The sequence below is a fragment of the Myotis nattereri genome (assembly GCF_964212035.1).
Source record: "Myotis nattereri genome assembly, chromosome: 9".
Lineage (NCBI taxonomy): Eukaryota > Metazoa > Chordata > Mammalia > Chiroptera > Vespertilionidae > Myotis > Myotis nattereri.
In genome coordinates, this window is record NC_138084.1 from 44,016,556 (window position 1) to 44,040,676 (window position 24,121).

The 24,121-nt window shown below is 38.0% G+C and overlaps 1 protein-coding gene across 1 annotated transcript in view; it reads right to left on the reverse strand.

The window, feature by feature from the left end:
- Positions 1-24,121, reverse strand: part of C2CD3 (C2 domain containing 3 centriole elongation regulator) — a 115,456-nt gene that overhangs the window by 87,694 nt on the left and 3,641 nt on the right. The window contains exons 3-7 of the mRNA XM_081098720.1: positions 17,129-17,286; positions 10,769-10,992; positions 9,762-10,009; positions 4,571-4,703; positions 3,751-3,879 (exon numbers count right to left, since the gene is read on the reverse strand). Of these exons, the coding sequence (XP_080954846.1) occupies positions 3,751-3,879; positions 4,571-4,703; positions 9,762-10,009; positions 10,769-10,992; positions 17,129-17,286 (892 nt within the window). The remainder of the gene's footprint in view (positions 1-3,750; positions 3,880-4,570; positions 4,704-9,761; positions 10,010-10,768; positions 10,993-17,128; positions 17,287-24,121) is intronic.

A 24,121-nucleotide genomic window follows, 5' to 3' on the forward strand; every position in this document is an offset into this window, starting at 1 on the left:
TTCTAAATGATTTATGGACTTCCTATTACGAAAAATGAAGAATGCACTCTTTTATACCACTACTCTTTGACAAAGATTTCCCTTCCACCCATCTTCTCAATTTAGTTATATTACTTTTTCTTGCAGTTATTTTTCAGGGTTTACATAATATCAGAGCCAAGTATAATTTTTTACACTTTCATAAACAACTTTTAGTTTTCCTTCTTTTAATAACTGCCTTAATTTTCATCTAGTTTTCTATGTGCCTATTAGTATTTCATTATTGAATTCTCCAAGAGAACTGAAAATTTCCTCTCAGTTTGGTCAAACACAGGAGAAATGTGTCTCCATCTACCCCCTCCCCCAGTGAAATATTCCCAGTGAAGCCCTGTCAGCTCCCCAAAGGAGTGTGCATTCTCTAAATATGACACAGAACTTAAATCTGCTCAGGAGAGGTAAACTTGAGACCCTGGATACATGAAAACATTTTTACTTTACCCTTACACTTGATTAATAGTGACTGAGAATGGAATTTGAGGTTGAAAATTCAGAATTCTGAAAGCATTTCTCTATTGTCTTCCATGGAGCTGGTGGAAAAGCCTTTCATTTTGTTTGTTTCCAGCTTAACTGAGATATAATTGACAAAATTATAAAATATTAAAAGTGTATAATGTGATAATTTGATATACGTATACACTGTGAAAGGATTCTCCCCATTGAATTAATTACTAGTAAAATATCCTTCACCTCACATATTTACTCTTTTTGGGGAGGGGTGAAAACATTTAAGTTCTACTCTCTTAGCAAGTCTCAATTTTACAATACAGTGTTATCAACTAGTCACCTCAGACCTTATTCAACTTATAACTGAAAGTTTGTACCTTTTTATCAATCACTCCCTATTTCTCCTGGCCCCCCTAGAAACCATTTTTCTAATCTTTGTTTGTTATAGTCTTGTGTACATAAGCCCTGTTAGTTTTCAGAGCTAGACATTTTGGGAGCCCCGTCTCTTTGTGGTGGGAGTTCTAAAAGTTGGAGCACTAGATGTGTGGTCCAAATTGTATTCAAGGAGAAGCTAGGAGTTAGGGCTTCTCTCCCGACTGTGTGGTGCAGTTGCAGGGTTATTTTCTCATTTGTCTGATGTGTAGAAGTTGCTCATTTACTTTCTGAATCTCTTTCAGAGGAACTGCTTCGGTTATTCTCTTTCATCATTGGTGTTTCTATCTCTCTCTCCCTTTCCCTTCCTCTCTGAAATCAATAAAAATATGTTTAAAAAAAAGAGAGAGAAACATGCCTCCTACATGCACCCCAACTGGGAATTGAACCTTTAACCTGGGTATGTGCCCTGACCAGGAATCAAACCCAAGATCTTTTGGAGCATGGAACGACACTCCAACTGAGCCATACTGACCAGGGCAAATATTTTAAAGTTTTACTATTTCTAATTTATCTATTTGTTGTTGTTTATGCTTTGGTATCATATCTAAGAATCCTTTCCCAAATGAAGGTCATAAAAATTTACCTCTATGTTTTCTTCCAAGAGTTTTATAGTTTTAGCTCTTCTGTTTAGCTATTTGATCCATTTTGAGTTAATTTTTGTACATGATTTGAGGTAAGGTTCCAACTTCATTTTTAAAAAATGTGTGGCTAGCCAGCTATCCCAGCATGAGTTGTTAAAAAGACTATTTGAATGTTGTTGTTGTTCTTGTAGAATATCAGTTGAATATAGACACATAGGTTTATTTTTTAGACTAGTCTATTGATTTATATGTTTGTTTTTATGCCAGTACCAAACTGACTTGATTACTGTTGCTTTGTAGGAAGTTCAAAAATAGGGAGGTGTGAATCCTCCTCCTAAATTCTTTTTCAAGATTGCTTTGGCTATTCTGAATCACTTGCAATTTCATAGGAATTTTATAAATCAGCTTGTCAATTTCCACAAAGAAGTCAGCTGTGATTTCAATAGGGATTACATTGAATAATAAACATGGGGTCCCCCCCCCAGGTTTCAGATCTTTAAAATTTTTTTCAACAGTGTGTTGCAGTTTTCAGAGTTCATATTTTGTACTTTTGTTAAATTTATCCCTAAGTACTTTATTCTTATCAATGTTACTGTAAATGAATTATTTATTAATTTCATTTTCCACTGGCAGGCCCTGCACCCCTCTCGCTGCTGCCAGTCACCTCCCTCTCGGGGGGCAGACATTGAGTGTCTGCCCCCTGGTGGTTAGTGCACATAATAGCGGCTGGTCATTCAACCATTTGGTCGATTTGCATATTTGGGTTTTATTATATAGGATACAACTTATTTTTTTATATTAATCTTTTATCCTGCAATCTTCTTGAATTTGTTAGTTCTAATTATTTTTTAGTGCATTCCTTAGGATTTTCCATATACCAGATCCTGTCACCTGTGACTAGAGATAATTTTACTTGCTCCTTTACAATTAGAACCCTGCTTATTTTTTTCTAATTGTGCAAGTCACATCCTCTATAATAAAAGCCTAATATGCAAATTGACTGAATGGCAGAACGACTGGCCGCTATGATGTGCACTGACCACCTGGGGTCAAATGCTCAATGCAGGAGCTGCCCTCAGCCCGCAGGCCAGCCAACGCAGGTGCCAGTGGGGCCATTCCCCCTCCCCCACATCACTTTGCCGGTCGCCCTGCAATTCGGCCCTGTTCGCCGGCCAGGCCTAGGGACTCTACCCATGACCGAATTTTGTGCACCGGGCCCCTAATAGGTAATAAGAGACAGACTCCAAATTTCAACTTGTGTCTATGTAAAATCTATTCTCTTTTCATTATACTTTAACACTGGTGTTGGGGATAGAGTTGGGAGATAAGAATGAAAAGGTGGCCCTGGCCGGCTTGGCTCAGTGGATAGAGTGTCAACCTGTGGACTGAAGGGTCCTGGGTTTGATTCTGGCCAAGGGCACATGCCTGGGTTGCGGGCTCGATCCCCAGTGGGGGGTGTGCAGGAGGCAGCCAGTCAGTGATTCTCTCTCATCACTGATGTTTCTATCTCTTTCTCTCCTTCTCCCTTCTTCTCTGAAATCAATAAAGAAATATATTAAAAAAAAAAAAAAAGAATGAAAAGGTGGCCCTGGCTGGTTTGGCTCAGCGGATAGAGTGTCGGCCTGCTGGGTCCTGGGTTCGATTCCGGTCAAGGGCACATGCCTGGGTTGTGGGCTCGATCCCCAGTGTGGGGCTTGCAGGAGGCAGCCGATCAATGATTGTCTCTTATCATTGATGTTTCTATCTTTCTCTACCTCTCCCTTCCTCTCTGAAATAAATAAAAACTGTTTTTTAAAAAAAGGCCCTAGCCGGTTTGGTTCAGTGGATACACAGAATCAGCCTGTGGACTGAAGGGTCCTGGGTTTGATTCTGGTCAAGGGCATGTACCTCGATTGCCCCTCCTCTGCTTGAGGCACATGTGGGAGGCAACCAATCGATGTTTCTCACATTGATGTTTCTGTCTCTCCTTCTCCCTTCCACTCTTCCTAAAAATCAATGGAAAAATATCTCAGGTGAGGATTAAAAAATAAAAAGAATTTCTAAAAATAAAAAAAGAATAAAAAGCTAAAGATTAAATTTTTACTTATTGGGTAATGAATAATGGGTTTTTATTTAGTGTGCAACAAGTAAGCAAGAGAATGTCTTGGTTTTTCTAAGGAAGTGTTACTTTATGAAGATAAATCTGTGAACAATGTACACAATGATATAGCCAAAAAATTTAAAGCAAAGAAAGCTAGTTAAGAGCTCTTACCTGCCTAATAGTAGCTGTATGGCTCTGGTATCAGCTTTTGTGTCATGTTTCCAAAATTTGTTCTCAGTTAGAGGGAAGAGGTGATCTTCATTGTGGTCTTTAAATTGATTCTTAGATAATGCTTTGATTCTAAGGTGTGGGAAAATACTTTCTGAGAGGCTGACACATGGAAAATAATGTAAAGTAGATTAATTGAGCTAAAAGATGGCTCAGCAGGGAAAATTTAACACACTTTAGATTTAACTATCTTAAATATACATAAAATTTCGTAATTTACAAAGCCTTTTCCTACATTAGAATCTCATGTCATTTCTGTAAGAGAGGGAGGAGAGAATATCCCCATTCCAAATACAGGCATACTGGTCAGAGGGAGCAAAGAATTTAGTCATTTACATATTTAGTAAGTGCCAGTGCTAGGTCTAGATTTCGATTATCTTAACTTTAGTTTAGGCTTCTTTTCCACCACTTTAAGAATTGTTTGCTGACGCCGAAACCAGTTTGGCTCAGCGGATAGAGCGTCGGCCTGCGGACTGAAAGGTCCCAGGTTCGATTCCAGTCAAGGTCATGTACTTTGGTTGTGGGCACATCCCCAGTAGGGGGTGTGCAGGAGGCAGCTGATCGATGTTTCTCTCTCATCGATGTTTCTAACTCTATCCTTCTCCTTTCCTCTCTGTAAAAAACCAATAAAATATATTAAAAAAAAAAGGATTATTTGCTGAATAAATACTTCCAAAATTATTTAGTCCATAATTTGACAAAACACACGTTAACAACTATCAAAAAATAAACTGTTGGGGTTCATGTTTATTTTATAGCTTACTGTGTTGATGCTTTAAGAAAATCTTCCTTCACAGGAGGATGAACTTCGTCCAACAACATGCTGGTATCTGGGCTTGATTTCATTGCAGAAACCACCATGGCATTACGTAGTTTATTTCCTTGTTCCAACAGAGCTGAGGAGGGCAAAAGTAGAACACAAAAAAAATCTAAAATCCAGCAGAAATACTTGTAATCTTTAGCATCTTTGCTTCTATCACAAGACTTATCACAGTGCACTGTAATGGCTTACTTGTCTGCCTTCCCCACTAGTTTGGGAATTCCTTAAGAACATTCATTTCACAACAAATATGTGAACTGCTTTAGATGCTGGTATTACAGCAGTGAATGAAGTCTCTCTTCTGAAGAGACCTGACTTCTTTATAGAAGTCATTATTGACTCGTTCAACTGGTGTTTGTACATAGTAAGGTTAGTAATGTGTATATATTATTTTTGTATCAGATACCTTATTGAATTTTATTATCCCCAATAGTTTTAATGTCATTCTTATCCAAAAAACACAACTATACCATCTAAATTTTAGGAGCCATAGTGACAACCTATTCCACATTTATATTTTTATAGACAAAGAATGCCAATAAATGTCCATAACTTTTCTAAGATCATACAGCAGGTTAACAGAAAAGTCAGGATAAGCCTTCAGACTTTCAGATAGATAAAATTTGCCCCATCCCTAAATAACAATAACAACAAGGAGAGCAGATAACATTTACTGAGCCCTTACCCTGTGCTAACTCACTCAATCCTCCCAACAATCCTCTAAGATAGATACTATTTCCTTCATTTTCCAGATGGAAAAAAATGAGGTGCAGAGGATAAGTAATTTGCCTGTTATGCATGCAGTAGATGTATACAGAACCAGGATGACTCCCTACCCTCTGATTTTAACCATTATACCAGAGGTCCTCAAACTTTTTAAACAGGGGGGCAGTTCACTGTCCCTCAGACTGTTGGAGGGCCGGACTATAGTTTAAAAAAAAAACTATGAACAAATTCCTATGCACACTGTGGCGGCTAAAACACCCGGCGGGCCGGATAAATGTTTTCGGCGGGCTGCATGTGGCCCGCGGGCCGTAGTTTGAGGACGCCTGCACTATACTATATGTGACCCCACTTTAGCTCTTAGACTTCTTTTTAAAAAGCTTAGGACCAGTGGCATTATTCTAAGGAATACTGGGAAGTATTCTTTTCTTGAGTTTCCACAATTATTTAGAGGGAATGAGGCTAGACACCATCATATTAGTCTAGAGTTTTATAGCTTCTATAATAAAGAAGATATGATAGACAGGCTATGAGGAAAAAAACAAGCTAAACAGATTTATAAACATCTAATATTTGTTAGTAAAAAGAATTCAAAATATAGCTTAGAAACTAAAAAAACACAAAAATGCAAACACAAACCCCAAAATATCATGTTTAATGTGTAATTTAGTGAAAATACAACTAAGCTTAAAAAAAATAAAGATCACTCGTCAAGGTAGGCAGAATCCTAAGATGCCCTCTACCCTCAACCCCATCAAGATTCCCCAGCTCCTGTGTACACATACTTTCTCCCAGCTATTCACACGCTCATTGAGGTATTGCTCTGATGGGATTTTGGAGGTCATTATGGTTCCAAGTCAGTCAACCTTAAGATAGGAAGGTGGGCCCAAACCTTTTAAAAAGTTTTCTCTAGCTGTTTGCAAGATATGAAAGTCAGAGAGTTGAAGCTATGAAGGACTTAGTATCACTGCTGTCTTAAAGACAGAAGGGACCATGTGGCAAAAAATTCAGGCAGTCTCTAGAGCAGTGGTTCTCAACCTTCTGGCCCTTTAGATACAGTTCCTCATGTTGTGACCCAACCATAAAATTATTTTCGTTGCTACTTCATAACTGTAGTGTTGCTACTGTTATGAATCGTAATGTAAATATCTGATATGCAGGATGGTCTTAGGCAACCCCTGTGAAAGGGTCATTCCACCGCCAAAGGGGTCGCGACCCACAGGTTGAGAACCGCTGCTCTAGGAGCCAAGTGGCCCCTGACTACAGCCAGCAAGGAAATGGGACCTCAGTTGTACAACTGAAAGGAACAGGATTATGCCAACAAGAATGACCTTGGAACAGAGCTTCCTGATGATAACTTGGCTTGGCTGACCCCTTGATTTTAGCCTCTGATACCCTATGCAGAAAACCTAGCCATACCTTGCTGGATTTCTGGTCCACAGAACTGTTAGCTAATAAATATGGGTGCTGTTTTAAGCCACTAAGTTTGTGGTAATTTGTTATGCAGCAGCAGGAAACTGCTACACCCAACAATGCCATACCCAAGAATACTAATTGTTAACATTTCAATATATTCCTTATATAGGCATACCTCATTTTATTGCACTTCACTTTATTGTATTTCACAGATAATGTGTTTTATAATTGAAGGTCTGTGGGAATCCTGTGCTGAGTAAGTCTATCAGTGGCATTTTTCCAACCGCATTTGCTCACTTTGTGTCTTTGTCAGTATTTCAACTTTTTCATTACTATTACATTTCTTATGGTGATTTGTGACCAGCGAATTTTGATATTACTACTATAATTATTTTAGGGTAGCATAAACCACACCCATATAAGATGGTAAACTTAACCAGATGGTTAATTTGCATCCGTAGGCTCCAAGCGATGGAGCGAAGCCTGACATTTCCGGGGCCGGCGGAGCAGGGATGCCTGACATTTCCGGGGCCAGCGGAGCAGCGAGGCCTGACGTTTCCAGGGCCGGCTCCGGCCAGAACTCGCCAGAGTGAAGGCCTGGGCCCTGGGTGCCGGAGGCAAACTGGTGCCAGCAGCCAGGGGAAAGGAAGGCCTATTGCACGAATCTCTTTGTGCAACAGGCCTCTAGTGAATCTATAAAGCGGTAATATGCAAATGAGGTCGAGACTCCATAAAGGTCACAACCAGCTCAGGAGGAGGGGCCAGGCTTGGCCCCTAGCCTGAGAGAACAACACGCAGGCACAGCCCAGAGTCTGAGAGATCAACAGAGGGATGCCTGCTCCAAGCCTCTGATGTGGCTGGGGGCAACCCCCAGCAGACCAACAGACACACAGACACACACACACACACACACACACACACACACACACAGGGCGCCTGCTCCGAGCCTATGCAGCTGAGGTCACCTGTCAGGGCTGCAAAGGGAGAGGAAAGCCTAGCCTACCATGTGTACCAGTGCCCAGGAGGTGCTTGGGCCCCTTGGTCTGAAGGGGTGGGGGGAAACGAGGCCAGGCCAATCCGGATTTTCCAATTGTTCCTGGTGTGTGTTTGCTCCAGGAGCTGGCAGGAGGAAGTTCTCCGCACAAAGGCAGGAAGGCAGAGGTGCTCTGTGGCAAAGGCGAAGGCACAGCGGCCCTGGGACAGCCTGAGGATCTGCAGCACAGAGCGCCAGGCAGGGCAGCCACCGCAGGGGCCGTCCCTGGCACCTCTCAACCCTCCAAGGGCATCAACTCAGGATGTCACAAATGGGGAAACACACCCAGAGTTTAGACCTGCCCAGGTCACATAAAGGTTTCCAATTCAGCACCCTCTCCACTCTTCTTCACGTTCACACCATTGACTGAACACGTTTTATCAAGTTCCTAGAAGGTGGTAATCCCTCACCAACTGTGGTTTTAAGAGGGTTCCCTTTAAGATGTACGCCTTTACAGAGCTTTTTTGAAGAGGCACTTACATGACATACAACTCACCCACAGCAGGCATACTGTTTGATGTGTGAATTTCCACAGCAGCTCAACCACCAACACAAACTGTTTTCAAGCTTCCATCACGCTGTTTGCCCATCTGCAGTCAACCCCACCCCAAGCCCAGGCAACCACAGGTCTGCTTTCTGTCTCTGTAATTTTGTCTTTTTTAGAAATCTCCACCTTCTTTAAAAAAAAAAAAAAAAAAGGTAAGAAGAACACTGCTGTCCTCAGGCCTGGAAAGGAGAAGACGACCGAGGGCAAAAAAGATGTCTTCTTGAAGAGCCTAGAATGCGGGGCCCAGCCTCTCCTGCTTCAACTCCCAGATGAACAAACTCAGGGTTAGAGAGGCCTGGGGTATGGTTCAGTCTTTTTAACCCATGCCTGCATCCCAGACGCTAATGACAGTGGTAGCAGCGGTGGTACTACTCAGGGCCCGGCCTGGCCACGCCGCACTACCCCCTTTCCCCATAGCGGACACACACAAACACACACACACACACACACACACACACACACACACACACACGGCTGCTCCGAGCCTCCACAGCCAGACTGCGGCTTAGGACATCCCCTGAGGGCTCCTGGACTGTGAGAGGGGGCAAGCTGGGCTGAGGGACCCCCACCCCCTAGTGCATGAATTTCGTGCCCTGGGCCTCTAGTAGATTATAATCAGAGTATATTTTTAAAAATAGGGGAGCAAAGACATTTCAATTTTACAAATATAAACAAAATTTTTTCATGAAAAACGTACCCTTACTAATGTAAATTATGTACCCAGTTATTTCAAAGATTTTTCTGCTAATGCTGCAGACTTTCTACTTTGGAAATTTTACTTGTGAGGATGGAAACAAATTCTTGTCATGCTCTCAATGTCACAGAGATATATAATTGACCATAACAGTGTAATGTAAGTTACCTCATTTCCTTTAAAATACCAGTCCCTAACTTGAGATAACCCGATCCAGTTCCTATTTGCTTTTTTATTTCAGTCTAAGCCCTTACACAGGTAAAGTGACTCCTTTCTACTTCTGTTTGCTGCAAGTCATGTCTAATTCCCAGGCTTATGGTCAGCAGTGCTGTGCACTGACTGTGTCCCTCTGCGGCCAGTTTTCAGGATGTGAAGCAGACTGAGTACCAGCCTCTGCACAGTCATACCAGTAAATGCTGGTACTGAGGCAAAACCTTATCTGCCTTGAATTACTTCAGTACAAATAAGAACTAATATTTTTTCTATGATAAAGGATTTCCCCCATCACCAGGTTTCTTTCCTAAACCTACAATTATAAGCACCTAGTATTTAGAAGTAACTTAATGGTTTAATAGAGCTGCCTTTAAGCGGTGAGAAATTCTGGGTTCTTTTATTTGGCTATTTAGTTCAAACAGAAGTTTTGGTTCTCTTTGTAGGCTGGCTAAAAAGCAGCGTAATCCCAGTAAATATAGTTTAGTCTCAGTTCACAACATATACATACCCGAAAGAAGGTCTTTGGTAGGGGGACTGTTTGAAGAAAGAATGCAAGAATCACTGTGACTCTTGGCAACTGTCCTAATTTGAGGCTGCAATTCAGAACTGTTGAGAAGAGACATCTGTTTCTGCGGGGCTTTGCCTTTCAGAGACATAGACTCTAAGCTCTGCCCTGAATTAAGATGATGCTGTAGTCCAAAAAAAGAGTCCTTTATTCTATCAGAGTTCTCTGCAAAGTACAAGTGGTCCTTTCCCCTGTTTTAAAATAAAAACCATCAGCAGTTTATTCTCCATATGGTAACATTCCACTTTGTCAGAGACAGAAAGTGGATCAGTGGTTTATAGCAGTAGCAGTGTAGCTTAGATTTTGTAATCTGTTTTTCATGTCCCAAATGAAGTAATAGATGCTTTGCCTACTTCTGTGTGGTTGTGGATAAAGTGCTGGGCCTGACACAAAGCAAATGCTTCAATATTATTTAAAATCAAAAGCTATTCCTCTTACTCTATTCTGTTTTACAAAATACTGCCTTTCCCTCTTTCCTCATGGACATCTCATGTCATCTGCACATGACTTAGTCATACTTATTTACCTGAATGTTGGCCTCCCCACTAGACTGTAAGCAGACCTCAAAAACAGGAATTATGTCTTATTATTTTATTTTTCAATGTCAGTTGTCTTTCAATATTTTATATTAGTTTCAGGTGTACAGTACAGCGATTAAACATTATATAACTTACAAAGTGATCCCCCCAATAATTCTAGTACCTACTTGGCATCATGTTATTGTTATTATAATATTATTGATTATACTTCCTACACTGTATTTTCCAACCCCATGACTGTTCTGTATGTCTTATTAATTCCTATGCCCAGTAGTTGGTACTGGACAAGACACTATTTGCTAAATAAGTGCCTACCTTTAGTCTTTTACCCAATCACAAAATGAAAGTCAGAAATTATGAGTGTAGTGGGAATTAGCTGACAGACTGACTGGTATTAGGTGTGGTAATTACCTTGGAGTGGTTGATCTACTACTATTGGCTGTTAATTCTTTTCCATTAATTTTGGTGGTAGATATCCTGCGAGGTCTTGATGGAACCAGAAACTGAGTATTCCTGGGTTCAGTATATTTCCTGAATCCCTCCTCAGATAAAAGTGCACTTTCTGTCATGTCAGTAGTAAGAAGAGGGTTGTAGCTGTCATAAGTTTCTGACAGAGGCTCCAGGGCAAGTGAGACCTGAAAGAGACATGTAATATACGAGAACTTGTCTTTAGTATTGACTAATTTTGAGACTCCTTGCTTACTATAAATTAACGTCCCCCATTCCTTATAGGACCAAGTTAAAATTCCTGCCTACCTCAGAAGCCTCACCTCTCACTGTTCTTCCCTCCTCCAACCCTCTCTTGTAGGTAAACCAATTACTTAGGGTTCTCTAAATGCACCTTATATTCATTCCCTTATGCCTTTGTACGTGCAATTTCGTCAGTATTACTTTTTCTGTGTAAACTTCTTTGTATCCAGGAAGAGATGTCATAGCCACTCCCTTCCTTCATGTTTCTGCTTACTCAATATAACCATCTCTTATTGAACACTTTACTATAGAACAGAAGCTGTGCTAAGTTCCTCACACAGAAAAGCTCATATAACACTGTCAGAAAAGTATATTACCCTAATTTGAAGATTACAAAGAACCAAGAGAGGCTTAGAGGAGGTATTTGTAACTTGCAGCTTATTTTTCATCCTGATTATGAAATCCTTGAAGGCATGGACTGTCATATTCTTTTTCTGTGGACTAATTAGCATAGTACACGGTGTACAAGTCTAGTATGCCTAATGACTAATAAACTGAACAATAGAAGAGTGACATTATCTCCCATGTCGTCATTGTTAGTTATTCGAGAAAAATAAGGCCCTCGTTCTAAGCTGGGAATAAGGCAGGGTGAGAAGGGAGAAACACTTAGACAAAAAGTAATCACTTGAAATTTCCTTTATCATCTCATTCCTGTGAGTTCAGGTTCCCCATTAAAAGGTTCTCCAGTCATCTGAAAAGCCTAATGAGGAATAGAAAATAAATTAGATTCTAGAGCACAACTCTACACAAGAAAGTTGAATATACTCCAAAAGAAAAGAATAGCTGTATTGAAAGTTCAGTTACAATAACAAAAAAAGCAGCAAGAATTATTTAAGCAGCCAAAGAGAATCAAACAAAAATGAAAGACTGCAGTTAGATGCTTTAAGATGTCTCTGGGAAGGTCAATGAAATAATCTGGGCAGAGAAACTGCTAAGGCACAGATTCAATAAAACATACTTGGGTCTTAATGAGAATTCTGTTCATGAATCAAATAACATAGTCTTTTAAATCTATTCATCATCAATCTACAAAGACAACAGACAGGAATGCAGTGGGACAAATACTCTGCGCAGTGATCATTGTAATAGCGTCACATAAAATCCTGGCTGCCCAAATGTGAATACCAGCAAGTGTTCCCTTGCAATTCATCACTTGCCAAAAGACTGAAAATGTATTCTAGAAACAAAGGAGACACTGAGAATAATTGTTGTGTCCCTGGCCTTAACATTGACCTGCTGGCTGGCCCACCACTGAGTTTTGCTTTTTCCCTAAACCAGATTTCTTTTTTTGAAGGTTTTAAACTACAAATTCAATTTATTTAATAGTTTAGAGGTCTATGCAAGTTACGTATTTCATTTTGAGTGATTTCTGGTAGTGTGGTTTTCAAAGAATTGATTTAATTTATATAAATTCTCAAATTAATAGAATTGTTTGTAATATTGCCTCAATGTCTCTGTGTTATGTAGGTTGCTGTCTTTCTTACAGTAGAATCAAGAGGAAAGTGAAATACTTCTTGTACTAGTATTCATAAAAGAGAGAACTAGAGACCTATAATTTTCAAAAGAAATGGAAGAAGGCATTTTCTTTATGGAAGAGAATATTCCTAATGACGAAATAAAGCAAACAAAATGAGACTATCAAAAGTTTGCATTTATGAAACAAATTACAGAAGCATAATCAGTATGTAGAAAAGATGCATCATGAAAATGGAATAAACAGAAATGTATTGAAATTTAAGCAGGATTTGTTTTTTAAAAACTAATAAAATAAGTGGTATTTCTGACACAAAATTATTAAGATAAAAAGCTTTTTAATATATATATTTTTTATTGATTTCATAGAGGAAGAGAGGGAGAGAAAGACAGAAATGATGAGAGAGAATCACTGATAGGCTGCCTCCTGCACACCCTCCACTGGAGATTGAGCCTCAAACCTGGGCCTGGGCCTGACCGGGAATCAAACCATGATCTCCTGTTTCATAACTCTATGCTCAACCACTGAACCACACCAGCCAGGCTAGTCTATGTTTATTCAACATTCTAAAGGTATTACTGAATTGTCTTCTGGCTCCTAATATTTCTATTCAGAAGCCTGAAGCAATACTACTTCCCAGTTCTTTGTATGTGACTCTCCCTTTCTCTGGAAGCTTATTGGATTGTCTTATTTTTAATATTCTGAAATGTCACAATGTTTATACCTTGGTGTAAGTTAGTTTTCATCCATTGTGTTATACTCAAAGGGCCATTCCAAAAAAATTTTTTAATATGAAAAGTGTTTTTATTAAGAAAAATTTAAAACACAAAATTAGAAATAATTGGTAAAATGAACTCAGGTATTCATTATTCAGTTTCAATAATTATCATCACATGACTAATCACATTTCATTTATACCACTGGGATATTGTGACACAAGTCCTAGATATCATACCATTTCTTCTGTAAATACTTTAGTAATAATATGAGGATTCTTTCCCTTTCCAGAACATAAACATGTTACCATTAGCATATATAAAGCATTAATAATATTTTTAATATTGTCAAAAATTAAGTCAACATTCCAATTTCCCTGATTGTTTCTAATTTTTTTTCATAACTGGGACCTCAGTAGCTTTTTAAATATGAAAACGGATATATTTAATACTGGGAAGTAACTGAACTACCTGCTAGAGTCCAATACTCCTTAAAGGAAAAAAAAAAAATCAAGTACAGAACATGTAAATTCACAATGTCCAGGATGCAATCAAAAATTACAAGAAGCAGGAAGAGCCCTACTATCTCAAGAACACTGAAATAAAATAAAACAAACAAATGACAGAGATAGTAAAAGTAATAGATAGGATCTTGAAACAACTATTATTATATAGATGCTCTTAATGCTCAAGAATGCAAAAGAAAATATGAATGTAAAGCAAAAAATAAATTGTACATTTAATATATGAAATTTGTTACTGGGTTGATCATTTCCTAAATTATATAAATGTTTAATCACTGAGTTGTACACCTGAAACTAATATAATATTGTATGTCAACTGTAATTAAGAAATAAAAACTTATTTTTAAAAAAGATAAACTTAAAAAAATAAAATTTAAAAAATGTAACTTTTAAAGAGATGTAAAACAGTATCTGAAATGAAAACATGATTGATGGGATTAAGAACAGATTGACACTGTACAAAAAAAGATCCGTAACAAAATTCTAGTAAATCGGTTCCAGCATTTTTCTCTGGGGATGGAAGGCTGATACAATATCTGCAAATCAATAAGTGTGACACATCACATAAAAAAATTGAGAAAAAAAATCACATAATCATACCAATTGATGCAGAAAAAACATTTGACAAAATTCATACCCTTTCTTGATAAAAACTCTCAGCAAAGTGGGAATAGAGGGAGCTTAAATTTCAATACATTTCTGTTTATTCCATTTTCATGATGCATCTTTTCTACATACTGATTATGCTTCTGTAATTTGTTTCATAAATGCAAACTTTTGATAGTCTCATTTTGTTTGCTTTATTTCGTCATTAGGAATATTCTCTTCCATAAAGAAAATGCCTTCTTCCATTTCTTTTGAAAATTATAAGTCTCTAGTTCTCTCTTTTATCTCAACATAATAAAAGCCCTATATGACAAACCTATAGCCAACATCATACTCAATGGGCAAAAACTAAGCCCATTTCTTCTAAGAACAAGACAGGGATGCCCACATTCACCACTCCTGTTCAACATAGTACTGTAAGTGCTAGCCATAGCGATCAGCCAAGAAGAAGAAATAAAAGGCATCCAAATTGGAAAAGAAGAAGTAAAACTGTCATTATTTGGAGATGACATGATATTGTACACAGACAACTCCAAAGACTCCATCAAAAAAATACTAGACTTAATAAATGAATTTGTCAATGTAGCAGGATACAAAATCAACACCCAGAACTCTATGGCTTTTTTATACACCAATAATGAACTCACAGAAAAAGAAACTAAAACAACAATCCCATTTACCATCGCATAAAAAAAATTAAGATACCTAGGAATAAACTTAACTAAGGAGGTAAAAAAACCTGTACTTGGAAAACTACAGGACATTGAAAAAAGAGATAGAGGAAAACATAAACAAATGGAAGAATATACCGTGTTCATAGATTGGTAGAATCAGCATCATTAAAATATCCATACTGCCCAAAGCAATCTATAGCTTCAATGCAATCCCCATTAAAATACCAATGGCATTCTTCACAGACATAGAACAAACTCTCCAAAAGTTCATATGGAATAAAAAAAGACCCCTGAATAGCTGCAGCAATCCTGAGAAAGAAGAACAAAGTTGGAGGGATCACAATATCAGATATCAAGCTGTATTACAAAGCCACTGTTCTCAAAACAGCCTGGTACTGGCACAAGAACAGACGTATAGACAAATGGAACAGAACAGAGAACCCAGAATTTGACCCAAGCCATTATGCTCAATTAATATTTGACAAAGGAGGCAAGAGCATAGAATGGAGTCAACACAGTCTCTTCAATAAATGGTGTTAGGAAAATTGGACAGATACATGCAAAAAAATGAAACTAGACCACCAACTTACACGATACACAAAAATAAACTCAAAACGGATAAAAGACTTAAACATAAGATGGGAAACCATAAAAATCTTAGAAGAATCCATAGGCAGCAAAATAGCAGACATATGTCATAGCAATATCTTTACTGATATAGCTCCTAGGACGCTGGAAACTAAGGAGAAAATAAACAAATGGGACTACATCAATATAAAAAACTTCGGCACAGCAAAAGAAACCATCAATAAAACAAGAAAGCCCACTGCATGGGAGAACATATTTACCAATGTTATCTCCGATATGGGTTTAACCTACAAAATTTACAGGGAACTCATACAATTTAACAAAAGGAAGATAAACAAAACAATCAAAAAATGGCAAAGGACCTAAATAGACACTTTTCAAAAGAGGACATACAGAAGGCCAAGAGACATATGAAAACATGCTCAAAGTCACTAATCATCCAAGAGATGCAAATTGAAACGACAATGAGGTACCACCTCACACCTGTCAGAATGGCCATCATCAACAAATCAGCAAACAAGTGCTGGCGAGGATGTGGAGAAAATGGAACCATTGTGCACTGCTGGTGGGAACGCAGACTGGTGCAGCCACTGTGGAGAACAGTATGGCGTTTCCTCAAAAAATTAAAAATGGAACTCCCACTTGACCCAGTTATTCCACTTCTAGGAATATATCCCATGAAATCAGAAACACCAATCAGAAAGGATATATGCACCCCTATGTTCATAGCAGCACAATTTACAATAGCTACGATTTGGAAACAGCCTATGTGCCCATCAGCAGATGAGTGGATTAAAAAACTGTGGTACATCTACACAATGGAATACTATGGTCCTGTAAAAAAGAAGGAGCTCTTACCATTTGTAACAGCATGAATGGACCTGCAGAGCATTATGCTAAGTGAAATAAGCCAGTTGGAGTAAGATAAATATCACATGATCTCACTCATTTGTAGAATATAATGAACAACACTAATTGATGAACAAAAATAGAGCCAGAGTCATAGAAGCATCAAACAGACCATCCAACCTAAGAGGGAAGGCGGGGGTGGGTGGGTGGGAGGTTAAGTGATCAACTAAAGGACTTGTATGCATGCATATGAGCATAACCAATGGACATAGACAGTAGGGGGATGAGGGCATGTGCTGGCGGGTGGGAGTAGCTGGGGAGAGGTCAATGGGGGAATACTTTAAACAATAAAAATAAATTATTTTTAAAAAGATTAGTGAATTTGAATATCTAGCAATAGAAAAAAATATCAAGAATAAGTGGGAAACAAAGGTATATTATATACCTTTGGGTAAAAATCTGAACAAAGGCATTAAGTGGGAATTAACATGGTATATAGGAGTCATGTACCTATCTATCCTACAAACAGACTCACCTATTTGTGCTCCCAAATTTTTATTCTATGCAACTAAGAATTAAAATATCTTTACCTGGAGTTCTCCAAGTTTCTTAGATGTTGGTGAAACAATGTTGAAAAATCCATTGATATGATGGGTTGGAGAAAGCTTGGCTAATCCATTGATCTGAACTCTACCAATTGGAAGATGATCAAGTTTGGTGATTACTTCCAGCACCAGCACAGCCATATCTAATCAGAAACAATTATAATATAGATACTTTCATTTACTTTTATTTTTTGAAGTGAACAGAGGTATACATTAGAAAAAAATTTTTACGTTAAAAAAATCATTTTATTTTCAGATAAACCATGCACTTACCATATCATTCTGGGGTAGGAGGGAGAGTGAACCCATGATTAACAGAACAAAGTTTTAGAGAAGAACAATGACAAAATACCTTGCATGGAGAAAAAACAATTACATTGAACAAAAAAATTTAGCAAATCAAGTATTTGATTAAAAATTTTCATTAACAAGAGTATTTTTAACTTATTTGGCAAGAACTCAGGCTTTGCTTTTGAAATATAAAAAGCAGTAACTCTTAGTTCTTTTATTCTCACCATTTCTAGTTTTGAACTAAACAAAGGGCTTCTCTTATATAAATGCAAGTGTCAGTCCCTGCCTCCCAGGAGTATCTAATTGCTTACTCCTTGATTGTATCTGGAGAACAGAAATACTGAGAGCATTTGGAACTAACCGGGATGAAAATAAACTCCTTAACTGTACTCTGCAGTTAGTTGCTCAAACTTAATACCATCATGGTCATAATTTACAGCAGAAGAAATAGAATGCACTCATTTGGAATCTAAGATTCTTTCAGGACAGTAAAACTTCTGAATATTTGTTTACCAAAGTTGAGAAAATGATTCATTTTCACTATAGATTCAATACTGTAGTGAAAAGAGCATAGGAACTATAATTAGAAAACCTGTGACTGTGTTATAGTGCCAATATTAAAAAACTACTTCTGTGTAAGCCAGTTATCTGTAAAACAGGAATCATAATATAGCATGACTATATGAGATGGGTGTTGCAAGTAAAACATAGCACAGGGTCCTCTCACATGGTAGATCCTTAATGACTGTTATAGGTCTTTAAGCAAATTACCTATCATAGCACATTCCCTGTCTTACCTTCCTATGGAAGTTATCTGCAAATCATGAGCTAATAAATGTAAAAGTACTTTGAAGACTATAAAATGATGTGCATATGCAGAATAAGGGAAGTGTACAAATATTTTTTTGTTATTTACTAACAGCCAGGCTATTCCATGTCTCATTAATTCTCTTAACAACTTATGATACAGGACTTCTATCCCCATTTGAGAATAACACAGGCTCACAGAAGTCATGAACACTCCTAAATTCACCTACCTGTAAGTCACAAACATGCACTAACACTCAGTTTGATCTACATATAAAGTACACTACACCATGCTGCTTCATTATTCATCACTTCTAGGGAGAAAAAAGTTAATTCTTAATAGACTTCTGACTTCTATGCTTCACTTCTGCTGTGGAATTATTTATATTATTATTTTTATATTTTTTAGCAAGAGAAAATAACCAAATTTAATATTTACACATGTATGGGAGCCCCACATACATGAGAGAATCAGAGACCCCATATGCAGGAAAGGTTCAGACATAGAAAAGGGGGATTAAGGTATATAAGACATTCTGTGAAATTAGAATCCTTATTGTTCAGCTTTCTTACCACCCACATTGTCTTCCACAGAGCAACTAACTCAATCCTATCTGATTAAAGAGAGGCAAAAATCAAGTGATGAGACTCAGTGAATTATTGCAATTTTCAATTTCTACTCTAATCTTCACATGCTTGAAACATTTTCAGGGCTGTGATTTCCCATAAAGAGATCAAGAATAAGGGAGGAAAGATGTCAGAAAAGAGTATGAGACATATCTCAGAATCCTATAATCCAGCGGTTCTCAACCTGTGAGTCTCAACCCCTTTGGCGGTCGAACGACCCTTTCACAGGGGTTGCCTAAGACCACCCTGCATATCAGATATTTACATTACGATTCATAACAGTAGTAACATTACAGTTATGAAGTAGCAACGAAAATAATTTTATGGTTGGGTCACAACATGAGGAATTGTATTTAAAGGGCCAGAAGGTTGAGAACCACTGCTAATCCCTCTATTTCCTGAGGCATTATGGCACAACAGAAACATTAATGATCTTGGATTCAGGACATCGCTGAAATTAGGGTTGATGTAAGGGTGACCTTTACATTTTAAATCTTTAAGAACTTTTGTTAAAGAATGTGAAAATACAGTAGGAGGAATGAGAGAAAGACACTGGAAGTGTATTAGAATGCATATTGTGAGGCCTCGTATAATTACAATGGGTATTAGCCTCACTTTCTAGGTGATGAATTTGAGTTTCAGAGTTAGAAGTGGGACTTACTCAAGGTCACCCTTATACCAACCCTAATTAAAAACAAAAACAGAAACAAAAACAAAATGCCTCTGCTCAGAATAAGATAGATATAAAGAAATGAGTAGCCCTAGCTGGTTTGGCTCAGTGGATAGAGCATCCACCTGCGGATTGAAGGGTCCTGGGTTTGATTCCCATCAAAGGCACATGCCTGGGTTGCAGGCTTGATCCCCAGTGGGGGCATGTAGAAGGCGGCCGATCAATGATTCATCACTGATGTTTCTCTTTCCCTCTCCATTCCTCTCTGAAATCAATAAAAATATATTTTTTAGAAAAAAGAGTAAAATAACCCTAGCTAGTTTGCTCAATGGTTAGAGCAGGGGGTGGGGAATATCTGGCCTGCAGGCCATTTAAGGCCTGAGAAATCATTTGGTCAGGCCCTTCCAAGGCATTAGGGATGAGTTATTAAATGTTTGGCCAAATATAGCAGGCTAATTTTTAAGCTGATAAGTATGGCTCTAGAATGATGTTATAAATACCCAAATGGCCCTTGGCAGAAAAAAGGTTCCCCACCCCTCCCTTGAGAGCACCAGCTCACAGACTGGAGGGTGGTGGTTCCGGTCAAGGACACATACCTTGGTTGTAGGCTTGATCCCCGGCCCCAGTTGGGCGCATGAGGGAGGCAACCAGTCAATGTCTCTCTCTCACATGATGTTTATTTCTCTCTCTCTCTCCCTCCCTTCTACTCTCTAAAAATCAATGGAAAAAATATTCTTGGGTGAAGATTAACAAAAAAGAAAAGAAAAAGAAATGAATAAAACAAATAATCCTACCTACATCACAGGGTCATTTTAAACATCAAATAAGATGATGGACTTGAATTATAAAATGCTATACATTTTCATTTGTTCCTTTATATTATTTTTATCTGAGGAATTCGTATAATCTCCATTTTACTGCCTTCCTCTTTCCAACATGGATCTATTCATGCTTTATGCTAATATGAGACAATATATTCATTGGTTTAGTTTATGAACCTTATTTTCTTTTAAATGAGCTATCATACAAAGGAGTACATAAAATAATATCACACATCTTAAGAAATAGTTATAGCCCTAGCTGGTTTGGCTCGGTGGATAGAGTGTCAGCCTATGGACTGAAGAGTCCCAGGTTCGATTCTGGTCAAGGGCACATGCCTGGGTTGCAGGCTCGATCCCCAGTGTGGGGCATGTAGGAGGCAGCCAATCAATGATTCTCTCTCAACATTGATGTTTCTCTCCCTTCTCTCTCTCTCTCTCTCTCTCTCTCTCTCTCTCTCTCTCTCTCCCTTCCTCTCTGAAAGCAATAAAAATATATATTAAAAAAAAAGAGTTATACTTTCTCCAAGTTTTCAGTTAGAGCACATACTCATGTAAACCAATGTTGTGTCTTCATTTTCTTTTTTTTAAAAAAAGACTTTTTTATTTCTTAAAAGTGCTTTAATGTAAGATCCTTTTATTTTTTTGGTTAATCCTCACCTGAGGATATTTTTTCCAATGATTTTTAGAGAGTGGAAGAGAGGGAGGGGGGAGGCGGGGAGAGAGAGAGAGAGAGAGAGAGAGAGAGACAGAGAGACAGAGAGACAGAGAGACATCGGTGTGAGAGAGACACATCAATTGGTTGCCTCCTGCACGTGCCCAAGCCAGAATCGGGCCTGCAATGCAGGTACCCGCCCTTGACTGAGAATTGAACCCAGACACTTCGGTACATGGGCCAATGTTCTAACCACTGAGCAACCGGCCAGGGCTTCATTTTCTAATACACATATACTCGTGTTTACAGTTGGGCCATCACTTACAAGGTTTATCTCATGTGTCTCCTATTCAAATGCAACCTTCTCCAAGGCTTCTTTCCTAATTAGAATAATAAAATTTGGGTATTGACCCATTTGGAAGTTAACCCCTTCAATTTATTAATGGGAAAATTAAGACCCAGGAAGATGAAATGGTTTGCTCAAAGTCTAGCAGCAAGTTGGTGTAGAACAGAAGTAGAATTCTGGTTTCCTAGTAGCTTATGATAGTTTAGCCCTTATTAATTTCTTGGAATATTCATATAGTACTCATTGTATGCACCAGATAATCAAGTATTTAATTGCACACTATTTGGTACTGCTCACTTTTGTTTCATATATGTCAGTTTTGTTTATTTCAACAAATCTTTAAGTTCCTTTTGATTAGAGGCTACATATAAAATCTCTGTATTCCCCCCTCCCCAAAATAAAATCTCTGTATCCTCCACAGTGCCCAAGACTTCATATATGTATGCATACAATACACACACACTTTTAAAAAAATTAAACCTGTATTCATTTTTATTTTTTCCAGCAGCTAGTTTGCTGGAGGAGTAAATAAAGAAGAATAGCCAGAGTGACTAGAAAATACAAATTTCCTGCGGTTTTGAATTTCTACTCAGATTCATATTCTCTCTCTCTCTCTCTCTCTTTGGATTTCTACTCAGATTCTCTCTCCCTCTTTAACCCTCTTGGTATTTGTTGGTAGGGTATTTTTTCAAAAAAATCTATTTCTCAATTGCAGTTTATATTCAATGTTATTTTTTATGAGTTTCAGGTGTACTGCATAGATAGTGGTTAGACAATTATATTCTTTACAAAGTGGAACCCCCAATATTTCACCTAGCCACCTGGCACTGTACATAGTTATTACAATGTTATTGACTATACTAGAGGCCCGACGCACGAAAATCGTGCAAGAGTAGGCCTTCCTTCCCCTGGCACCCGGGGCCCGGGCTTCCCTCTGGCACCGACTTCGTTTGGAAGGATGTCCGGTCTAAGTAGCATATTACGTTTTTATTATTATAGGTTCCCTATGCTGTACTTAAGACATTATATTTTTATAAGACTCACACACACTCATATGTGCCAGGTACTGGAGCAGTAATGACACAAAATTTTTTTGTTTAATCTTCACAACAATTTCTTCTAGGTAAGTGCTATTATCCCCATATAACTAATAAGAAACCAAGGCTCCAAGATCTTAAGGAACCTTCCAGCATCACCTAGCATCCAATCCTAAAGCCAGAATTCAAATTCAAGACTGTCTGACTTCAAAACCCATGCTCTTCTCATTCAATGCTTTTTCATAGAAAGGGCAGCCATTTGATCCCATTTCACAGATGAGGAAAAAAGGGGTCAAAAATGGGAAGGGGCTTTCCCAAAATCCCACAGCCGATAACAACCTAATGTTCAGATGCCAAGTCTAATGCATTCTTTTTTTTTTTTCTTTTTTTTTAATTCTTTTTTTAAAAATATATTTTATTGATTTTTTACAGAGAGGAAGGGAGAGAGATAGAGAGTTAGAAACATCGATGAGAGAGATACATCGATCAGCTGCCTCCTGCACATCTCCTACTGGGGATATGCCCGCAACCCAGGTACATGCCCTTGGCCGGAATCGAACCTGGGACCTTTCAGTCTGCAGGCCGACGCTCTATCCACTGAGCCAAACCGGTTTCGGCCTAATGCATTCTTTTTTCATTGTTGTTAATCCTCACCTGAGGATATTTTTCCATTGATTTTTAGAGAGAGTGGAAGGGAGGGGGAGAGACAGAGAGAGAGAAACATTGAGGTGAGAGAGACATATTGATTGGTTGCCTCCCCTATGAGCCCGGACCAGGGCCAAGGATTGAGCCTGCAACCTAGGTATGTGCCCTTGACTGGAATCGAATCTGCGACCCTTCAGTCCACAGAACAATGCTCTATCCACTGAGCCAAACTGGCTAATGCATTCTTTATTTTACCATAGGATGCTCAAATAAGTCTCTGACCTGTTAATTATCATATTAACAGATATTTTCTTTCTTACTGAAGAATTTCTAATCACTCTTCATTTGTTAAAATTATATAAAAATACCACCTGCTAACTTAAGTTTTAGGTCTATAGTACATGAGTATCTATGGGTATCCTTTAATAGCACTTAACACTTTCTTCCTACTATTATAACTAAACTCTGTGAATTTAGTTAGAATTAGATACTATTCTGATTACACTTTTATTCACATTTGTAATCCCATAGTGCCTAGCACAATGTGTAGCACATGCTAAATATTCAATATATATTTTCTGAATTACTGAATTTTTATTGTTCTTTACATTTGATGTTTTCAAGATAGAATGTAAGCTTCTTAAGGACAGATCTTTAATTAAATCTTTAATCTTTAATTCATCTTTGGCTCTCCAGTATTCTTAGCCCAACAATGTTTACATGATAAATGCTTTATTTTTACTGACTTACACTGGATTGATTTGATAAATAACCTCATGATCCAAAAATGTGTTTATGTGAAAGTCCGACCTAAATATTGAAAAATAATACAGTACATTTAGAATATTTTCCTCGAAAAGAAATGAAGAAATTTGGGCTTCTGGATTCTTATAGAGGGATCCTTCTCTATTTAAAAACCTGTAGTACTAATTCACTAAACCATTCATTTGGCAATTAGTATGTATTCTCTTATAATGTTAGTAAATTTCATGTCTATATCTTTTTTCTTTGAGCATAATGTAAGTCCCAGAGCAAAGACTATATTTATTACTCAAAGAAGCATGATTTGGTGAAAAGTTTGG